This window comes from Xiphophorus hellerii, chromosome 6, assembly GCF_003331165.1.
Source record: "Xiphophorus hellerii strain 12219 chromosome 6, Xiphophorus_hellerii-4.1, whole genome shotgun sequence".
Lineage (NCBI taxonomy): Eukaryota > Metazoa > Chordata > Actinopteri > Cyprinodontiformes > Poeciliidae > Xiphophorus > Xiphophorus hellerii.
In genome coordinates this window covers 21095649-21118305 of record NC_045677.1, presented here as the reverse complement: position 1 = coordinate 21118305, position 22657 = coordinate 21095649, and the positions used below count along the sequence as shown (strand labels likewise).

Genomic DNA, 22657 nt, shown 5'->3' with positions numbered 1-22657 from the left:
GGATTCACAGCAAAAATTTAAGACATTTGTATTTATGTATTTTTTAAAAATACATAAATAATTATTTTGTACAAAATGTTTGGTATACATTATAATGAAATTCATGTCAAGCTTATGTAGTGCTATATGTGGTGAATCTTAGTAAATTATAATATTATTGAAAAAAATATTCAGTAATTCAATTTAAAAATAAAACTACATACATAATTAATTCATTAAACACAGAACTGTATTTGAAGTATTTATTTTTGTTAGTTTATTTATTATTGCTTTCAGGTAATACAAACCCAAAATTCATATCATTTAAGATCAATTAAAAACAGTCATAATTGTTATGACCTACACAATCATGGTGAATATTGCTGACCTGACGATGTCTAGCAGACAGTGACTGACAACTTCCACAAGGATATTAATGAATGGAAAGTTAAGTGGAAGAAAAACGTGGTGGAAAATGTTGCATCCTTTAAAGGATTGAAAAGCAAATCCTATTCAAGAGTTTGTGGGACCATGTACTGTGGTTAGTCAGTGCTTCTTTTCAACTGAGAGTAGTTTTTGCATTTTATTAGAAATGGAGGTACCAGAGTCTGGAGGAAATGCTCTATTTGGCTGTGTCATGCATGTTTAAGTTTCACTTTTCAATTAAATAAAGAAATTAAGCTTTTAGGTGAATATATGTTATAGACATGACATACATTAATATCTATGTGTTCATAGGCACGAATGTATGTCGAACCATGTTGCATGTTATCTCTTTTGACAGTGAATGTTTGATTACTTCTTGGAAATGACGAAACATCTTGTTTGCCTTCTTTAGAAACACAGGGAATCACCAAATATGGCATTTCCTCTTTGTTACCCGCGGTGTGATTCCCACGAATCAACATGGAGGGCCGCAGCATCAACTTTTTCTAAGCCAATCAGATGCAAAGTTGTATCGCCTTTCTGGTCGCTAGCCAATAACGTGGTAGTATTTCCAAGTGAAGGGTGGGGCTTCAATAATGGTACAGGAAGACGCACTGAAGTGAGGTGGGGATGAGAAATCATCATTTAGTTAGCTCGCTGCTAGCTGCCTATATAGTTGAAGTGTAATGAGCTTAGTAGCCCAAATTTAGAATATTAGTTTACTTTTGGTTGGGACAACGACGACCATTTTACATCAAGAATGGACATAAGTTAACAATGACGGGGGAGAAAAAGAAGAAGAAGCGGCTGAACCGCAGCATTCTTCTAGCAAAGAAAATTATAATAAAAGATGGAGGAAGTGTGAGTTAAATATTTATTTATCTTCGTTAACTTAGCTTACCATTGAATACAGTAGCTCTCGACTGTTTGTCTAGACCGAAGCCGTGTGTAGCTAGTGTAAACACAGCAGAGCTGAAGTTGTTTATGGCTGTCTGTTGACTATAATGTTAACCGTTAACCGCTGTCTGGCTGTTGGAGGCACCGCTGAGCTAAGTGGCTAACTGTAATACAGCGGCCTGCTAGTGGTTTACACGTCAGCTCAGGTAACGCTAGCAAGCTAATGTCAACAACACCGATGTTTCTTCTTAAATTGGTTATTTCGTCACCTGGAATAGTTGCATTTTCCCCCCTACATATTCATCTTAAACTTACCGAGTTCTTTGTAAAGTGTATGACTTCTCAGTAAGTCAGCAAGCCCAACATTTGCTTCAAGTCTTAAATTCGCCTTAGCTTTTTTATAATGAGTCTTCGCAATGAAAGTGACATCTGCGTTGTTGAATAAAACAACTTTATTTGTTGAGCTTTTGTATCAGAATAGGAAAAACTCAAGGTTATACCTGGTTGAAGGAACAACATTTAAATATTGTTTGCTAATGTTTTATACGAGCTAAACAACTCGTAGAACATTCCAGAGTAATAAGCGTTGATTCCACTTGCCATACTAAACATACACTCTCCAGTAACGTAATGTTGTCTTTAGTGTATGCTATGATTAGAAATTAGAGATACACCAATCAAAGACGGGGTTTTTTTAGCTGATTTTTATAACGCTCTTACCTGCTGGTACCAATTCTCGAGCAACAAAATACATTTTTACTTTCTAGAAAACATAAAAAATAAACTGTATTAAGAATGAAGTGTTTATATCAAAATAAATGAGGATTTCTCAAAAACAGCAAGGAGTCACAGGGCTTTCTCTCTGCATCATTGACAATCTTCCACGTTATAAGACGTATAACATCTGGAACTGAAATCTAATTAAAAGTATTATGGAAAGGCTTGATCCATTCATTTACTCTAATCACATGGGATCCTTAAAAAACCTTTCTGTTTTGGAGTAATAATTAATTATTTCCACTAGGATCAGAGGTCAAATCACACTGGGTTTGAGAGAGAGCTTCACAGCTCTGCAACGCCACAAAATTTATTACTATTTTAAAACAAAGACAGCACAATTAGAGCTACAATGTTGCACTTTATTTGGTAGAACTGCAGTTGTTGCAGTTAGCAGTAATATTTGTAAAGATCATTCTCTTTTATTTATTTTCCCTACAGAGTTAGTAGATACTTAAATTGTGAGCTTTTCAAAAGGCTGAAAACATTTCCTAATCCAGCGTGATCCATGACAGACTCAACTGGACTCAAAGAAAAATAATAGAGAAACATTTTTGGCCTGTATTAAGCTTTTTATTATCAGCTGACCTCAAACTCAAAGGGTTGCTTCCTGAGTGAACAGAGAAATGTCTCTATGGAAAATAGTTTCCTTTAAAATAGCTTTTTACCCCTTTTTTTTCTTATAACTTCATTGTTGAACGAGTTATAATCAAAATGGCTAAACTTGAGTCGTCTTCTTAAGCAACAACTTTCATAATGTTGTAATCACTGATTATGAAAAAATTCTTTTTATTTTTACAGTTTCCGAGAGGCCAGTCACAGTAACAGCCCATCAAAACGACTAAATCTCTAGTACACATATCTGATAATACTGGGCTTTCAGATATGACAACAAATTAAATAATTTTTTCTTACTTTTTTCACTTGTTTTAGTTGTGCATATCACTTAGAGAAGCTATTCTGGCTTAAATGTTTGAATTTTGTAATAATTAATCTTTTCACCCTCTGAATTAAATTTTTAAACGCCTCAGTGATGTTGAATATAGTTTGGTCGTCCTTTCTCAATTACATCTTCCACAACGAAATGTTACTTGGCAGCACTCGTGTGTGGTGCGTTCAACAACTGGAAAAAGTCAGACTTTTTAGTTTTTGCCGTTCAAGCTTTAAAGCAACTCACCAACCAATTTCAATTTAAGTATTAATCCTTGACCTGTTTTTTTCTGCTCAGTCTGCAAGTGTCTCAGTAGTTTACTTAAAGAGCAACATGCCACTATATCACAAAATTATTACCAAATGTAATCAGTTTCTGTTCTTCCTTAGTAGTAATTTCATTAATAATTTCTCTCTTGGTTGTGTTGTTAAGATTAGTAGTTGAGAATCATCTGAAATCAATAAAAACTCAAAATTAAATCACAAAAGCATTGTTTTTGCCATATTTAAATCAGGTCAATATTCACCTGCAAAAGACAGATGTTTTGAAGTAAGTTAACCAGTAATGCAGAATATTCTACATGTTTACCTTTCTGCTCTTAATGGAGTTACACAACTAAAACAAATTGATATTTGCTGGTGAATTATTTGGATTTTCTGCTTGGGTTGAGTTTGCAGTCAACTGTATATGCTGCTTATAGCTCCTGACTTTAGTTTTGAAAACAGAAGATGGGTGGAGCTCCTTCGATCTTCACATCACAACCAGTTGAGTGTTTTGTAACTGTAAATATTTAAATGCAGCTGAATTTGTGCTTCTTGAAATTATGTTTGTGATGTTTCATTCTGCTGACCAGCAGTGTGCAGGAAAGGGATTCTATGCTCCAAACACACAAAAGAAAACGCCGTTTTTAGTTTCTCATAAGAAACCATTTTAAACGGTAGCTTTTAAAACTTATTCCTGTAATTGTCCCATGTGTGACTTGTTGGCGGTGTTTGTATACTTGATGTTTTTGGTCACAGTTCTGTGTTAAAACTGCAGATGAAAAGTTTGCGATCCGCTCGTTTGATGGAGTAAATGAATTATGTTCTATCCGAGGCTTTTGGAAAAGTGTGAGCAATGTGGGATTAGTTATAAATGGAGTGATGCATCACTGTTATGCAATCAGTTAAAAGTCAAACCTACTGAAAATCTATACGAAGGGAGAGTTGCAAACATGGACTAAAAAGGAAACCACAAACATTTAATTTCCTTCAGTTCAGTTCTGGTCATCTGCTTTACTCCACTTCCGACATACGTAGCTCTTCTACTACGGTTGTTGTTGTTGTTGTTGCTCCAGATCCGATCTGACCACTCAGACATCATGATTTCACCTCCAACAGCCAGATTTTCTGCCTATCTCCTCATCCAGCCACTGCAAATTGTGCATTGAGAGCTCACTAGTCAATAGCATTGAGTGATATCTTAATGTATTGCTTGGCAGTCAGTTTCATTTAGAGGAAGTTGCGCTGTGTGAATCAGTTAAAGCTTGTTCCTCATTTTCTGCAAGTCGAGTCATCATAATGACCTGAAATAAAAGGCGTTATCAAGGGGAAGATGTTCACCCCAAGCAGGAGTCTGCACTGCTTTTACACGATTGGAAATAAATATGGAAACAAAACGGGTTAACTCAATAATAGCATCTAATGGTTTTGCTGCACAGCATCTGTTCTCTGGCTCCTGCTTCGCTTTGTCACTTCAAAAATTCACTTTGGAGTGATGGGACTTTCCCACAAGGGAGTTGGTTTTATTAAAGATAATAAGGATGTCTATTCATGTTTCTCTGATTACAGAGGTATCTGTTTTTTAGAATGACCTACAAATGTGCCTCTAGAGAGCATTGCACTACTTTGACTCCACAGCTTTTTTTAACAGCTTTAAAAAGCTGTAACAGCTTTTTTTGTTTTCTTTTTTAATTCATCATTCTCGATTAAGAGAACTTTTGTGGTTTCAAGTTTGTCATACCTACTTAGTTTGTAGTGTATGCAGAAAAATCCGATCAAACCCATTTTACGCTGGTCCTCTTGCACCCAATTGAAAGAAGATGAGTACAATTTTTAAAAATAAGTAAAATGTGTTAGTATACCATAAATATTTCTGTCGCAACAATGAATTAAAACAACTAAATTTCCATTTGCATGATTTATTGTTTATCTCTTTCTACCAAAAACTGGATGACAAAAACCTTCATTTTGGTGTTTTGGTCTCAACCAGCCCCTGTTTTTGAAGGACAATTTTATTAACAGAGACTTCATGATTCATTTAATTTGTTGTTTTAGTTTATTTATTTTGGATATTTAAAATGTCTTTCAGTGTTAAATGTTCATTAGAATTTAATGTTTATTAATCTTTGAGCCTTAGCATTATATTATTTGAAAAACATTATTATCTATCGCAGTGACTTCTGGGACAATTTATCGCCCAGTGAAATTTGTTATCTTGACTGACAAAACAACCTTAAAACGCTTGAGATCACAATCTAGACTTAACATGTTTATCCAAATATTCCTAGTTAGCATCCACAGCCTTCACAGGTTCTCATGTGATCGTATAGTTTTATAATTCGACAGATTCTGACATTACTTTTATGTTTCCATCATCAGACACTTTGAAGCTGTGAGATTGATGTTACTTGTCAGCTAACCGCCTCTGTGTGTTTCTCTGTCTCCCTTTAGCCTCAGGGAATCGGTGAGCCCAGCGTCTACCATGCTGTGGTCGTCATTTTCCTGGAGTTTTTCGCATGGGGTCTTCTCACCACCCCGATGCTCACGGTAAGCCACACACAGCTTGTTACGTAAACTAGCATAGCAGTGTGTTGTATTTGTACTATTTATTTATTTTAAACAGGTTTCTAAAAACAAAGAAAACAAAACAGTGTAACCAAGAACAACATAATTAGATTATCACTACTTTTCTGATTTAAAGAAGTGAACATATTTAATCTCACCCTCTCATATCGCTTATCGACTCAATAATTACCAGGAATTTGTAATAAAAAAACATGTTATGACATTCATACGCCTGTTTAATTTACTGTGTAAAGACCCTACAAATAAATTATACTGCAAAAAAACAAATTCTTAACCCTTTCATGTATACTGGTGAAGCTTTCTAAAAGCCATTTTCTGTCTCTATGCTCACTGACCACTGAAGTGGACATTCGTGCATCATACAATACACTATCAACTACTGGCCAGCCACTGCAAGCACAAGAAAATATTATTGAATTCAGTAAGGCAGACAGACAAAAAGCATTCCGACCAACTCTGGAATATCCAGTCCCTCCTCCTACTGTAGAAACTCTTGCAGGGGGAAAAAATATTGTGACATCACATAACCCCTAAAGACTAATACTACTGATGTATTTTCTAAATAACTTTGTATTTGGAAAAAAATCCTAGAATTTTCATCTTTTTTTACTAAATTTGTTTTCCCATCATTTTTTATCCCTTAAATAAAACTTTGGAAAAATCCTGACATAAAGGATCACAATTCATGCATGAAAGAGTTAAACCTTTGTCTCATTATAGCTATAAGTTTTTGTATTTTATTGTGATTTTATGTGATAGACCGTCACAGTGACATGAGTATGAAGTGGGCTGCAGGAATTTCAGTTTTTATTTTTACAAACACAGCATGCCATTTTTATGTATCTAGTCCCCTTTATTCTGATGAGCCAAAAACAACCAGTTTAACCAGTTGCCTTCAGACGGACTTTATTTAACCACAAAACTGAGTGAACCTGTGTGATGATTGGGCAGCTGTTGTATGATGTTTGTGAAAAAACAGCATCATGGAGCCAAAGGAAATAACCAAATACAGAAAAGATGAAGATGTGGAAATTTAAATCAGGGATTAGGTTTTTAAAACGATATACTAAGCTTCAAACACCTCACAGAGATTTGACCCAAATTGGATTTTCACAGCAGTCTGAACGCCCCAATTCTGATCTTTTCACTTCCAAAAAATAAGATCTGTGCCACTTCCATATGTGGAACTAATTCAGATACTTAAGATGTTTTCAAACGTTTGTAGTCTGAATTGTCATGTTGCATTTCATCCGACTTCTACGTCCTAATTCTGCACCAGAAGAAGTCAGACGTGGTAAATCAGGACATAAACAATGGATGAAAACTTTGATTCTGAAATCATGGCAGAACTTTCTGTCAGTGAAATTCTTCACACCTCAATCCAGAACCTGCTGGCTATGAATACACATCCAAACATCCTTCCCTACAAAAATTGCAGTAGCGTTCCTCAAAAGGTCATCGTTATTAATCGCTCTTTCGTTTTTACTACCTTCCTTCGTCTTATGATTTTTTTTGACAATAATGTCTGCTCCCATTGCTGAATAAACGTTAAAATTGATCCATAAACTACTCTATATACAATTTATTTTCATAAACCGTGTGACATCAATGTTTTTCTTGGGCGCATTGGGGTCGTTTTCACACAGAAGTCTCATTGTGGTCCGGTTTAATTAGTAGTATGAACAATCACTCAAAACCAGACCTCAGTCCAGTTAAGAATCTGTGGAAGACCTGGAAATGGAAGTACACAATTTTCATTTGTGAAAATTTCTAACATGATAAAAATTTTGATTTATTGTTGTTTTTATTGTTTATACATTTCCATTTATGATGTTAAAAAGCACAACAAAAAGCTGAATTTAGGTCATTTTAATAGATTTAATGTTTCTTCCATAGAAATCAGTCATTTTGAAAATATTGAATTAAATTACTTTGTGCAGGGTTTCCCCCAGAAAACTTGCAAGGCCCAGCTGTAGGGTGCTAAGGCAGTCATTCATCCAGCAGCCTGTCGTGTTTTTAAGTTAAAAAATGTTTAAGGTTGACAGGAAATTTGAAAATATCACTTGATAATTATGTGCTATTGGACGATTAATACCTGACACCAATTATAAAGTCTTAAAAATTGCAAACATTTCTGGGTTTCCCCCAGTGAATTATAAGCCTGACGGGCCACCAGGCTTTACTTGTGCCCCTACCAGGCTTTGCACTGATTATTTATTGAAGGTTTTTTTTAATGTTTGCATTTTTTAAGATTTTATAGTTGGTGTTCAGATATTAATCCTTCAATCTTTCAATAACACAATTTTTTTAACCCAAAAACACAACGGGCCTCTTCGTGAATGACTGCTGAGGGCCCGAAGAAACCAATTTAAAATGGGAACATTTTTCAAGAGTAGTATTTCACATCCATACACTTGCCTAAAAAAGATGTAATAAACAGTTTTTCATCATAATTTTTATTATTACAATAAGTACCACAAAATATCATGATAAAATGTAAAGTCTATGTCACTCAGCCCTCATTCAGACACTTTCCTGAGCCATTTTACAAACTGAACTGGGCAAACATTTCCATCTTTAGGTGTGCAAAGCTGGCAGAGACATCCCCCAATAGGCTTATTTCTAGCAAAGGTTTTACTACTCAATGGGACTTAATAGAAATCCATTAAACACTAGTTTGTGTTAAATACCAACCAGCTGATCAGAACCCTATGTGATTTCTTTTCAGCAGATGCTGAACAGAGAACTATGGATGTGGCATCAGTTTTATTGTCAGTCCTAATTCTTTGTTGAAAAGGTTTATCAGGGGGTCGCTGGCTCGTATTGTCAGCCCACATCACAGACTCTGTTTGGCTCAAAGCACTGTGCCAGCAGCTGTGATGTAGCGTTTGCTGCAGAGGTTTCCTAAGTTACACAAAACAGAAGAATGACTCTCTATCATCCGGCACAGACTGTTCCTTTAAAGCTGTTTTATAAATGACTTGCCATAGGCTGTGCTTTATTTCACATCAGCTACTCAGCGTTTAAGTTCTAAGTTTTTCACTGTAGCTTTGCATATTTCAGGTCAACTTTGCAGATTTTATTACCTCTGGTTCCCAGCCGCATATTTTTTCCTTTAATCACGAGTTTTTGCCAGGAACCTGTGTTTCAAAATATGCGTAAACATCTGTTTGCCACACGTTTGCCAGACAGGGTTATGCAATGGTCTCTCAGTTTGAAGGAGGTGTTTGTTTGTGCAACTGTTCACCGTTAATTATTTGGGGTTCGTTGCCCCGCTACGAAAAGCTGATTTGCATTTTTGGCTAATCAGAGGCCGTCTGAAGATGAGAGGGACTGATTCATTAGTCTTCTCTAAACATGTCAAGTTTGACTGTACTTAACTCCAAGGAAGAAAAGACTTTTCCTTCACAGACAGTAACAATAACCAGACTCTCAGCTTCAAACTAAACATGTTCCAGTCTAAGCTAACGCACAATGTTCCCACTCAGGTGTCACTGACATGAGCAAGACTTTGAACTTTAACAATTTGAACCCGACTTACTCAAACGTAACCCTTTTAGAATGCTTTTTATAGATGCACCAGTCAGATTTGTGACCAATTTCTTGTAAAGTGAACTCTATTTCTTTTTAACAACAATAATTAACAGTCAAAAAATGTATTTCGTTGCTGTAAATGTAACATTTTTCAAGGATTTTCTGAAATTAGCACAGAGTTGTACTCTACGTCAGTGTCCTGCATGTTTTAGATGTTTCCCTCCTTCAGAAAAAGCCGGTTGATCAGCTGTGAACAGAACAGGCTGTGCTGATGATTTGCAATCACCTGAATCAGGTGTGCTAAAGCAGCAAAACATCTAAAATATGCAGGGCAGCGCACTTTCAGGACCAGGGTTGAAAACGCTGCTCTACGTCATTGAAAGTGTTTAAATTCAGAAAAATACTTTTGGTCGTAGGACAGGGTTATTTAAATAAAACAAACCTAAAAGTCACAATAAACAATAAATCAATTAATTGCATGATAAATTAAAAGAAATGCATACATTTTCATTTGCTTCATTTATCATTTTTCTCTTTTTACCAAAAACTGAATGATAAAATCTTCAGTCTGGTGCTTTGCTCTCCACTATCCCTTTTTTTAAAAGACAATTTTGATTTCATAATTAACTTTTATTTGTTGTTGCTGTTGTTTTCTTTATTTATTTTGGACCTTTCAAATGTCTTCCATTTCCAGTGTTTAAATGTTCACTGGAATTTTTATTGATCCTTGACGATGTATTATTGCATTATTACAATTATATAGCTTGAAAATTGTCTCAAAACAACAATATTATCGTTTACCACAATAAGTTCCTGGGGCAATTTATCATCCAGCAAAATTTAAAAAGCCAAACATTTTTGTGTTTGACTTGAAACAAGTTTGCAGCATAAATGTCAGATGGAGATACATTTTGTAACTGTGTTCAATAACCTGAACTTGCTTCAGTTTTATTGAGAAATTGTTCTGTTTACTTTTGTGTAGTTGGTTTTTCTTTACATTTACAAATTGTTTCTGTTATTTTCTTCTGTGAGGTCGGGTAAATTACAGAAATAAAGCCGCTTCATCTGGGTTGCTGTGTTTGTTTTTCCAGGTATTACATCAGACATTCCCCCAACACACATTCCTGATGAATGGACTTATTCACGGTGTGAAGGTAATTATTACACAGATCAGTATGGTTCTGTTTTCCGTCATGCTTTATCTTCACTGACATAACTGCAATTTAGTCGTCACTTTTGCATAAATTGATGCAATAAATGACTTCCCATTTCCGTTCATCCTTTGTGGACATGATAGATGGTTGGATTAAAAAAAAAAATCTATATTACACCATGATAACCCATTTATGTGCAACATTAACTACAAAGACTCACATATCTCGATCTTTACTGCATGTCGTCGACTTTCTCTCGCTCTCTTCTCATTTCCTGTCTGATTCCTGTGAATTAATGCTCCAAAATCTAAAAAATCTGTTTATTTAACAATCAAAATACTGATGGACAAATAACTGTCAGAAAATAGTTTTGCAAAGCTTGCTAATCCCAGGGTTTGCGTGTTAGGGCAGTCATTCATCCAGTGGCCCGCCGTGTTTTTGAGTTAAAAAATGCTTGAAGTTGACAGGAAATTTGAAAATATCACTTGATAATTATGTGTTATTGAAAGAGTGGAAGATTAATTATAGTTGGTGTTCAAGATTAAACACCTGAACACCAATTATAAAGTCTTAAAAAATGCAAATAAATCACCAATGCTTAGCCTGGTGGGGGCACAAGTAGAGCCTGGTGACCCGCCAGGCTTGTAATACTTTGGGGGAAACCCTAGGTTTTGGTTTTTCTTTTAGTTAAAATAAAAGTTTAAGTGTTTGGGCCTCCAGAAAAACTTTTTTATTTGTTTTTTCTTAATATTAGTCCTAATGTTTTGCAGATATCCATCTTCACTTTTTCAGAGCACACCTACTGATCTTAGGAGTCTTACTTTAGGACAAATGCAATTATGGATACACTGATTTATAGGTGCCAGTTTTCTTAATTTTGGGAGATCATGTGAAGCCGATCTTATTTACCTCAGCAAAGGTCTAAAAATAACCACCATCCTTTTTGAGGTTTGACTGATAGACCAGGACCACCAGGTCATGTCCTTCACGTTTGCAGGTTAACAGTAATCACCCCATTTTTGCCAACTTTGCGACTTTCTTGCTGTATTTTGCAACATTTCAGATGAAAAAAAATTGGTATCGGCCAAAATCTGAATCGCCAAGTTAGGTCCTTTTGAAGCTCAATAATCAGGCGATTGGCAGAAATCTGCAACCGGTGGACCCCTTAATGCAAACGCGTCTTTTTCCAGTCACATCCTTGAAAGATACTTTTGAAATGCAACTTTTTTCTTTGTCATATCTACAAGTTTGCTGCTGCTTTTACACATTCATTCTTCTTTTGTCTAATCCACTTTCCAAAATCTCTGCATCCTTGTTCTTTTCCAGGGCCTATTATCATTTCTGAGTGCTCCTCTGATTGGAGCGTTGTCAGACGTTTGGGGGCGCAAGTCCTTCTTGCTGCTAACAGTCTTCTTCACATGTGCTCCCATTCCGCTGATGAAGATCAGCCCGTGGTAAGAGCGCAGCTTCTGACATCCCTGAGGATAAAAAAATCACAACAGCAAAGGTCAAAATGTTTTCTTTACTGACTGATTTATTGGATCTGACTTGTGCGTCGGTTCTTCTGCTTTTAGGTGGTATTTTGCAGTCATCTCCATGTCCTGGCGTCTTCGCCGTCACCTTCTCTGTGATCTTTGCTTATGTGGCAGACATTACGCAAGAGCATGAGAGGAGCACAGCGTATGGCTTGGTGAGAAAACAATGTTGGAGATAAAAACTGATACCTCTGACCCTCTTGTTTTTCTTTTGATCACCTTTTTTCTCCTGGTCCTTCCAGGTGTCTGCTACCTTTGCAGCCAGCCTGGTTACCAGTCCAGCCATCGGAGCCTATCTATCAGGTGGCCTACGGTGACACGTTGGTGGTAATCTTGGCCACCGCCATCGCCCTGCTAGACATCTGCTTCATCCTGGTGGCCGTCCCGGAGTCGCTGCCGGAGAAAATGAGGCCGGCGTCATGGGGAGCACCAATCTCCTGGGAACAGGCAGATCCCTTTGCTGTGAGTACAACACTATTAAAAGTCGACTTACAGAGATGTAAGGGAGTTTCACACCATGATAGTCTGGTAGGCTCGGTTTGGGAGCCAAAATTGCAACGTTTGTTACACTTTCAGCTGCTGCAGTTCGCTTTCACACTGTGTCAAATAAACTAAATTTTTTGAAAAACCTGAACTACTGAAGGAAAAGATACAAAAAAACGTCTGAAGAAGACAGAAGCGCAACTTCATTCTCCATAAATATAAACAAAAATGGAGGATGGATATTTTAGTGGTTGTTTGATTTCTCTTATGTTTATGGTAAAAGACCATGAACCATTTCTATTCGTAGCGCTAGACTTGCACCTAGACTTAGACTATAACAAGGTGCAATTCTGCACCTTGTTATAGCGCAGAATGCCCTGTGCTATAGTTTGCTTTCTGCTAGTGAAGCAATCTCTGGTCCACTTGCATCCACATCTGCATTCAAACTGTGTCAGAGTTCACTTCAACTGAACCGAGTTTTCGGTTTTTAGGGGGACCAGAGTTCGCTTTTTTGGTCTGCATCATCATGGATTGGGCATTCACACTTCAGCCAAATTAACTAAACTTTCTAGACAAGCGAAAGTTCCTGGGTGTTCCTGAAAAATGTGGAATTAGCTGTTTTTTGTTTTAGATTTGTCCATGTATGGCTAAAAATTAAATGCAGCTTTTAAAAAAAAGTTCTATTTCCCTAATAGCAAAAGTCTAATAAACCTTATTAATATTATGGATTTATTTTTAAACAACATGCTTTATCTTTGAATTCTTCTTGATGTTAACATTTTACCCATCAGCATTTCAAATTCTAACTTGTTTAAAAATACAAAAAGAGAGATTTCCCTACATGTTTTTTTTAGACATCAGTCTGAACTAGTCCTGTGGGAATTAAAATTAGAGTCTGAAAACGTGCAGCGATTGAAAGGTAGGAATATGTAGCGTACTTTTTGTTGAACTGTTGTTGTTTTTCTCCGGCTCAGTCTCTGCGTAAAGTGGGCCAGGACTCCACGTTGCTGCTCATCTGTATCACAGTGTTTCTCTCCTTCCTCCCCGAAGCTGGGCAGTACTCCAGCTTCTTCCTCTATCTCAGACAGGTAACATTTTTTAATTTCCTTCCAGAACTTTCCTTGGTATTATGAAACATAAAAGCAGTCAGATTATTTACAGTAAGTCCACATTCAGCTGTATGGCTATGCTTTTAGCCTGGGGCTTTTGTTGCAAATCCTTTCAGGTCCTTTAAGTGAATGTTTCAGGCTCATAGTTGTTCCTCCTACAGTTCATGCTGAATGTCGATAAAACTGACGTTTGAAGTCTCGGACAAATTAATCGGTGGGTTCTGGGAAATGTTTTACAATGAAGCAGGATTAAAAATGCTTGAATTTCAATAAGGTGTTTTCAAGATTTTTGTATAAAGTCCTTGAAAGTGCTTGATATTCAAACTGCACAGTTTTGTAATAAAGTTCAATCTAACATTTGATTAAAAGGCTAAATTTAACGTTGAAACCAGACATTTTCATACACCTGATTAAAAAAAAGAAACGTGCAGATTTTTTTTCTTGTTGTCTGAAGTTAAATCAGATTAAACTTTTCTGTAAACCAAAACTCCTCAAGTGGCAGAGTTTTAGATTCAGGTACAGATTTATTAAAGGAATGCAATTTTATTGCATTTTAGGCATGAAAATGTTTATCTTCTTATTTAGAAAAGGAATTAAATTGTTTATTTGCATCTTTTATATTATTTCTAATATTGTATAAAAAGGCTTAGGTGGTTCAATGAAAATCTGTTGAATGTGTAATTTATCAATAACTAACCTGATGATTAGATGCAGCACTACAATTAATCTGGATTTGCCACAGTTTAGTTTAATTCTCTCATTGATCATTTTGGATTTTTACATCTTTGCGGAAAGAGAACCCACAGATATAAGCTGACTTGTCTAAAATTTATAAAATCCAATTTTATTGTTAAAATATCACCGTTAATAGATTTCCCGCCTTCGCTGCTGCTAGCGCCAGCGGACCGCTTTACGCTCCAGAGGCTGTGATCGTTTTTTTTAAGCAACGTTTTTAAATAATGGTTGATAAACAGATTCAGAGTAAACCTGTTGAGCAAGTCAGACTTGCACCTGCAACTCTTCTGTCCTCCAGTAGGGGGAAAAAAAGCACTTGAAGTGGAGCATTAGGTTACAATTGCTCCGGTAATGTCTTTGTCCTTCTTTTTTCATTGTCACAGTTTACAAACTCCTCACATTACCTTCCCTGCTCCTCTTAATTGTCTGAAAGGCTTCAAAGTCCACAAAGAGAATCTCCTTCTAAAAAAGGAAGTGGGACATGCAACTTGTTGACAAAATATCACATGCCAGCCTCTTTTGTTTTTGTGTCTTGGTTGTGAAATTCATAAAGGTGTTAGTGTTGATGCATGCCTGTCGCAGAGTCGTGTGCTAACCTGCTATGAATGCGTTCCTTCCCTCAGGTCATACGCTTCTCCTCGGAGATGGTGGCGGCCTTTATCGCCGTTTTAGGGATCCTCTCCATATTGGCTCAGGTATAAAATAATAAGCTGACGTCACATTTCTGCTTTTGCAGTGTGTAAAACACTTCAAAATGTTGGTTGTAGAGCTCAACACAGCATGTTTGTTTTTCTTTTATTTACTCAACTCAGACGGTGGTGTTGGGGATCCTGATGCGTTCTATAGGAAATAAAAACACAATCCTACTCGGCCTCGGCTTTCAGATCCTCCAGCTGGCCTGGTATGGCTTTGGCTCTCAGCCCTGGTCAGTGAATCTTACACTCTTTAAACATCTCATACATTTTTATTCAGTTCAGAACAAGTCAAGAGATAAACAAAGTGGAGTTGGGTTAGAGATGCTGTCATAAATCAAACCATTACAACCAAAAGAAAGCAGTTTATCTCAAAGGGAAATCTTAATGATTAGCTGTTGTAAGAGCAGAGGTGAAATCCTCTTAAAATATTCAAGTTTAAACAGTTTGAATTGCTGTGCTGTCTCCTCCCACCGACACGTAGACATGCAGCTGCTGGTGTTACGCTGGAAAAAAAAACATTCCTGTTCACACAGCATTCCAGTGGTGAAACACACCACTGACGTCAGCTGTGCATGTATCTGTACAGTACATCTGTTTTCTGATCTCATTTGTTTAGGAGATGCACCGCAAATATCCACTGGTGCATCTTTAGAAATAAAATATAATTGAATAGCTGGTTTATTTCAGTAGTTCAGGTAGAAAAGTGGAACTTATGCATTTATTTGGCCTATTTAAAGTATTTATTTCTGTTTAATATTGAGCATCATGGTTTAGAGCTAGTGTATCCTTAAAATTATTATTTTTTTTATCAATGTTGCTGCTATTTGTACACCTTTTTCTACCACAGTTTTTCCTTCCAGTCAACTTTCCATTAATATTGGATAAAGCAGCTCCTTTCACAGAGAGGCTTATTCTCTTTACACAGGGAATGTCTGCTGGACAGAAGTCAGTTTTCCCCTTAATTATTTAGTCCAATAGCATTATTCGTTTTGTTTATTAATTTTTCATTTTCTGAGGAAATGAATTTAGGCATTTAATACACTGTAATTATCAAAATAATCCCTTAAAATGTATCAATCTGTATGTATTAGTCTGTATGTAAGCTTTTTTCTAAATGGATTTACTGAAACACATTCTAATTTATTGAAATATGCTGTAAATAGGAACAAATATTATGTATTTTATTATTATTGTAAGATGATGTACATTTAGAAATTTAGAGATTAATTGCATTCTGCTTGAATCTTTACCTTTTAAGAGGTGCAGTATGCTTGCATTTTTAATAAAAAACTGTTGAATATTACACAAGTTATCTCAGTAATTTTAAAGTTTTTACTGCTTTTTTTAATTATTCTAATTGTCCAATCCACCACTAGAGGGAAGTATATTCCAGTAAAATATCGCTTTAAGTCCTTTAATATGCCAAATAGTGTTAAAACCTGAATGCTTTTATGTTTGTAAATCATGTAGGAGGCAATTTTAAAAAGAATTTCTTATTTAATGGAGCATTAAAAATTGTTACTTTATAAACTGTTTTTGTTTGTTGTTTTTTTCCAAGTCGGCCGAGTCTTGTTGCTTTGGACCTGAGGCAGCACACTAAAATAAAAATGCATCGATTCTGAAACTACATATTCTCAATATGAGTCTCCCTGGATGCAGTAAATACACCAGAAGTCACAGAAAATATTAAGGTGGAGTTGAATAAGATCAGATTTATCCATGTTCAAAGGATGAAAACTAATAAGGCATTTCAGAACTTATCAGCAGAGTCGGGTAGTTCTAGTTACATTTACTCGATTACATTTACCTTGAATCACATTTTTGAAAAAAAATTATTTTTAGGAGTATTTTTAATTCACTGTACTTATTACTTGGAGTATTGCTACTCTTGAGTAAAATTTTTGGATTCTCTACCAACTGAAAAACAAACATGTCTTAACCAAAAATTCACCAGACAGAAACACACCTGCAGTTTTTGTTAGTTTCTTTTTATTAAAAGAAACTGATTTGGAAAAGTTTCTCTGTTGCCTGACTTTATTTGTTCTTATTTATATTAATTATTGTCATTTTGGTCCTTAAAATAACAAAATTTCCACTTAACTTTGTATCTGATTATGTAAATTTAAAAGACTGATAATCCTGATAATTTGATTTAAAGATTGATCATTTGATCAGATTTTCTACCAAATACTTTTACCTTTACTTGAGTAATTTTGGCTGAAGTAGTGCTACTTGAGTAAAAATTTTGTGTACTCTGCCCTCCTCTGCTTATCAGGACAGTCTAGTGATGATTTCATTGGTGTAGTTTTTGTTTTCAGCTTCTTACTCCAGATCCATGTAGTTGATTTGTATTAATTTGGTGGACATGAAATAAGAATGTTTTTTTTTTTTTTCCTCTCTTTAACACCGACTGCAGGATGATGTGGGCAGCTGGAGCCGTGGCGGCCATGTCCAGCATCACCTTCCCCGCCATCAGCGCTATCGTGTCCCGTAATGCAGATCCGGACCAGCAAGGTGAGCTTCACTTTCAGTTTTCATATTTTCTAAGATCTAAATGTCACTGATGTCAAGATATTTCTATTGAACATCCTCTTTTTAGTGCTTTTTAGCATTAAACTTGGTGTTGAACACAATAATGACATTTAGTTAGCTAGAATAAGATAGTTTTACATTAAGTGTAATTGGCAATCAACATAAATAAAACGAACCATAAGTTTAGTTTTACTGTTTTTTATATAAGTAGCCTTCAACAATAGTTTCTTAGCCCTTTAAAGTCTTTCTTTAGACACAGAAGTGCTCAGAGGAATGTTTTCTTGTTTGTTTTGCTACTGAATACTTTCCTGTGAATTATTCAAATCTTTCCTGATGTCTCCCTGCTGTCAGGGGACAGACACGTTCGGGTTACATCCTGCCCTCTGTGTGTTTACAGCAAATAACAGCAGCACTTGTGCTAATTATCACAGTCTGTGCAGTTTCTTCACAGCCTGGAAAAGTCTCTCTTTCTTTTTTTTCCCTTGTTTTGTTTGTTTCTTTCTTTCAAGACTCAAAAGTTGAGTCTGGAGAGGTAAAAACGTTTGGATTAAAATTTTGCAGAAACCCTGAGAATATGCAAGCTTTCTTTCTTACTCAGTTGTATTTGTACATATTTTATAAAAATGTTTTCTAGAATCTGGTAAAATTCCTTTTTTAATTACGGTAGTTTTGTTGGAGATACTTCAGACTTTTACTGGCCAAGACCACTTCCAGTTTTCTTTGTGGTCTGCCCAGCCGATTCCAATTGTGGTTTAGTTTCAATTATTGTTTTTTTTTTTTTTTTAACTTTAGCAAATCCGTTAGTCTTTCATACAAAATATCTGAAATTATTGTTTAAAGATGGAGCATCAATAGGAACAAAACAGCAAATTCTCAATGTATACTCATTTGTATATAAATAAATACTAAAAAAAAATGAATTTTAAAGAAAATATCTAAAAGTTAGTAAAATATTATTGCTTTAAAGCTAGAAATTTTTAAATATAAACATATTAACTCTGATCAGAGATCATCAAATCACAAATTAGTCAATTTTCTCTCAGTGGTTCATCATGTGATCCATCATTAGTCATTTGAAACACTAGAAAAGGTTTTCATATTCAGGGAGTGAGGAGAGATTCAGTTTGGTGTTCACTTTTGTTTGCTTTTTTATGTATTTTTTAATTAAATAAAATTTTTGTTATTCGTGTAGGTGTTGTCCAGGGGATGATCACTGGCATCCGCGGGCTCTGTAACGGTTTGGGTCCGGCTCTTTACGGCTTCGTCTTCTACTTGTTCCACGTTGAGCTGACGGACTCGGACGGCTCTGACAAAGGTGGCAAATCCAACATGGCCAACCCCACTGACGAGGTGAGCGGCGACGAATCTCTGAAGACTTTTCAGAGATTAAAGACTTAAAATCCAGAGTACAAACCACTGCCGTTTGCAAGGCTATGAAAAGTCTTCCAAAGGCTTTGCACAATTCAATAATTGTACAAATTTAGCCTATTTTAATGCAGAGATTATCTTCTTAAATTAGTTTAGAGTTGAATTTTTCACAGACAAAATTAAAATCTTCTCAAAATGTTGGATAAAACACAACACTGCTTTCATTTTCTTTTCCTAGCTAACAGGACCACAAACATCAACAATGTTGCTCAAATACAGAAATATTATTTGGTGATTGATCTATATCTCCTTTTCTGTTGCTGAAAATGGACAAAAATATATTTATAGACCAAAAGTAGAAAAGGGAAGAAATCTTATGCTATTCTATTATTAAAACAAATGTGACACACTTTTTCATGTTTTGGATTTATTTCTCAACTACTTCCCGACAAGAAAAATCAGACTACTTTGTAAATTTTATTAAAACTAAGTGCAATAAAATACTTTTTGCGTTTTAAAGGGTGTTTTTTTTACCCACAAGTATTTTCAGCTAGACTAATTTTGGTATTTGCGTTTATTCATTGCTTCTATTTTTATTTTATTGCCAGTGATGATGGCTGTTTGTGCTCGTCCTTAAGAAAAGGACGAGCACAAACTCGTGACAAGCAGTCACTCCCACAGTCCTCAGGGCAGCGGGGCGGAGGGCAAGGAGCCGCTGCTGGGGGACAGCAGCGTATAACCTCAGCTAAGTGGGGCACACACGGGATGTGTTTGTCCCGTGATGTGTGGTCCCAGCTGTGGAATCTGGGTGTTTCATCACTGTGACAAAACCACAAGCTCCATGATGCAGGGAATCAAAACGCCCCATTGAAAGAAATCACCCAGATCTTTTGCAAAGCAGTGAATCTAATGTATTACATGTTTAAGAAATAAAAATCATTTTCAGCTCCTTGATTGGAGGAAAATCTTGGATGGAAAAGTGTAATTTGAATGATTGGCTAGTTGTAAAAACACTCTGCTTGAAAAAGTTAGATTTGACTAAATGTTAAGGTTTATTTTTACATATGCAATTAAAATTTTTAATTTTACTTGTTTTTAAAAAAAAAAGTCCTGAGTCATTACAGCTGTCAATTAATCACATAATAAATTAAAATAAGTGCTATGTTTCATTTGCATACTTGTTTGTGTAGTTTAAGTGATGCTGCCCTTTAATATGAATAAAAAGCCATTTTGAAAAATGTTGCAAACATTTCACACAAAGTGCAACACAGTTTGCACTTTTATCTTTTACAAAAATAAAAGTAAAACTGAAATTTTGCCAGTTTTCTGTGACTGAGCCTAATGATTTGTATGTTTTGTTGGAACTTCAGTTTTTATTTTATTTATTGTTTTAGGTGTTTTGTTTATTTAATTTTGATACTTAAGCTAAATATCCAAACAGTGTTAAATTTTCTTTGAAATGTACATACAGTGATCTTTGAGAGGATGTACTGGTACCATTATCAGGGTTTCCCCCAGAAAACTTTCTAAGCCCGGTGGTTGGGTACTACAGCAGTCATTCATTCAGCCGGCCGCCACATTTTTGAGGTAGAAAAATTCTTTAAAGTTCACAGGAAATTTTCAAAATATCACCTGATAGTTATGCGTTATTGGAAGGCTGGAAGATTAATACCTAAACACCAACTATAAAGTCTTAAAAAAGGCAATAATAAAAAAAAAACTAAAATAAACAAACAATGCTAAGCCTGGTGGAGGCACAAGTAAAGCATGGTGGCCCGCCAGGCTTATAATCCACTGTGGGAAACCTGATTATGTCTTCATTGTGAGAATAGTTAAAATGACAATATTATCTTTTATCGTAATAAATTTGGGGATAATTTATCATCCTGCAAAATATGTCATGATATCAAACCTGCAGAAACTTTGATTTTCATAAGAGTGGGAACTTTTGTTTTTTTTTAAATTAATGTCGTTTGTTCCTCTCTCGTCAGAGTGCCATCATCCCCGGTCCTCCCTTCCTCTTCGGCGCATGCTCAGTGCTGCTGTCCCTGCTGGTGGCGCTGTTCATCCCGGAGCACACGGGGCCCGGCATGCGGCCCGGCTCCTACAAGAAGCACAGCAACGGGGCGCAGAGTCACTCCCACAGTCCTCAGGGCAGCGGGGCGGAGGGCAAGGAGCCGCTGCTGGAGGACAGCAGCGTATAACCTCAGCTAAGTGGGGCACACACCCCATTTAAAACAGAAAAAGAAAAAAAAGACCCTCAACATACGGACAGACGCACACGTTTAACCACAAGGACACGCATCAGGGTGCCGTGGAGAGGAGTTTGTCCACAGCACAAGAGTGGGTGCTCCACCAGGCCGTTCTTCGTCTAAAGGCGGGTTTATGAGGACTTTCTGGAGGAAGCGTTTAGTATTTTTATTTTGTTTTTTTGGGTGTGAGTTAGAGAGACGCTGCTCAGCTGGACTCCATTTTCTCTGCAGGTGTGGCACGTAGAACCCAATCAAGTGCGAGTGGGGGTGTTTATTTAAAGTGTCGCTACGTACCTGTGTGAGTCTTGATATTGGTTTTTGTCCAGCTGGAGTGCAACAAACACTCGAGCTCTCGTACTGAAAAGCTAACTTGTGTCCCAACGCTCATCGTCGTTTTCAGAACTGTAAGAGGAGCGTTGAGGAAACGCTGCCTAACCTCAGCTAGGATGGTCGACCCGTTCAGATGATGAAGGCTTCAGCGTCAGGACCACAGATTTATCCAGATATTAGACTTCTTACGGAGAGAAGTGCAAGGAAAGAGACCACTCCGTTAGCTGAAGTCCTTTCTCAATGTTTACTTGCAGTTCTCTAGCTTCATAGAACAGTTTGGGTTGTATATTTTTCTCTGTTCAAACTGAAGTCCGAGTTGTGCTTCAAGTTTTTAATTCAAGAAACAAACGTTGCCTTGAAGTGGCTTACCATTTAAATAATAATAATAAAAAAAATAGACATAACCTGTATGAAGACCAAGGTCTGAGTAGGCTCTGTAATCTTACTCTGTCGCTCCCATCGGAGCTGTTAGACACTTTTTATTCCTCCGCATTCGTACCCTTCCTGTTTATCTCGGTTCTTGACGTGTATCAGCATCAGGGCTAAGGCTTACAGAACCACGTTTGTTTATTTGTTTTTTAATTTCTAGAGCTTCAGGACCACGTAGAGCTATCTATTAGCAGATCAGTGGTCAACGCTGGCTGTTAACACAAAGTTTCTGGAAATATCATTAATACATTCATGAGAATATCACACTGCAAAAACACAAAATCTTACCGAGTGTTTTTGTTTAGTTTCTAGCGCAAACATCTTAGTACATTTGAAATAAAACAAAACTAACTTACAAGTAACTAATCAGCTTGTTTGAAGTCAATAATTTTGTAATATTGATTTTAAAAAGTACTAATTCCACTAGCTGATTATTTCACTCATAACATTGGAAAAATGTCTTATTAGTGAAATAATTGGCTAGTTGAGCTTGTACCTTTCATCAATATTAAGGATTATTCACTCAAAACAAGCTCCTGTATCTTGCTGATAAGTTACTTGTAAGTTAGTATTTTTAAGTACTAAGATGTTTGTGCTAGAAACTAGACAAAAATACTTGGTTAGATTTTATGTTTTTTGCAGTGC

General features: G+C 36.2%; 1 protein-coding gene across 1 annotated transcript; it reads left to right on the top strand.

Moving 5' to 3' along the window:
* Positions 1-1004: 1004 nt before the first annotated feature.
* mfsd14a2 (major facilitator superfamily domain containing 14A2) lies at positions 1005-22263 on the top strand. The gene is given in 14 exon segments (XM_032564628.1): positions 1005-1266; positions 5722-5817; positions 10482-10544; positions 11871-11998; positions 12119-12146; positions 12148-12234; positions 12322-12381; positions 12383-12541; positions 13537-13650; positions 15030-15101; positions 15219-15331; positions 17518-17615; positions 18826-18983; positions 20993-22263. Coding segments are annotated over 14 exon segments (1473 nt in total). The 5' UTR covers positions 1005-1182; the 3' UTR covers positions 21206-22263.
* The last annotated feature ends 394 nt before the right edge of the window (positions 22264-22657 follow it).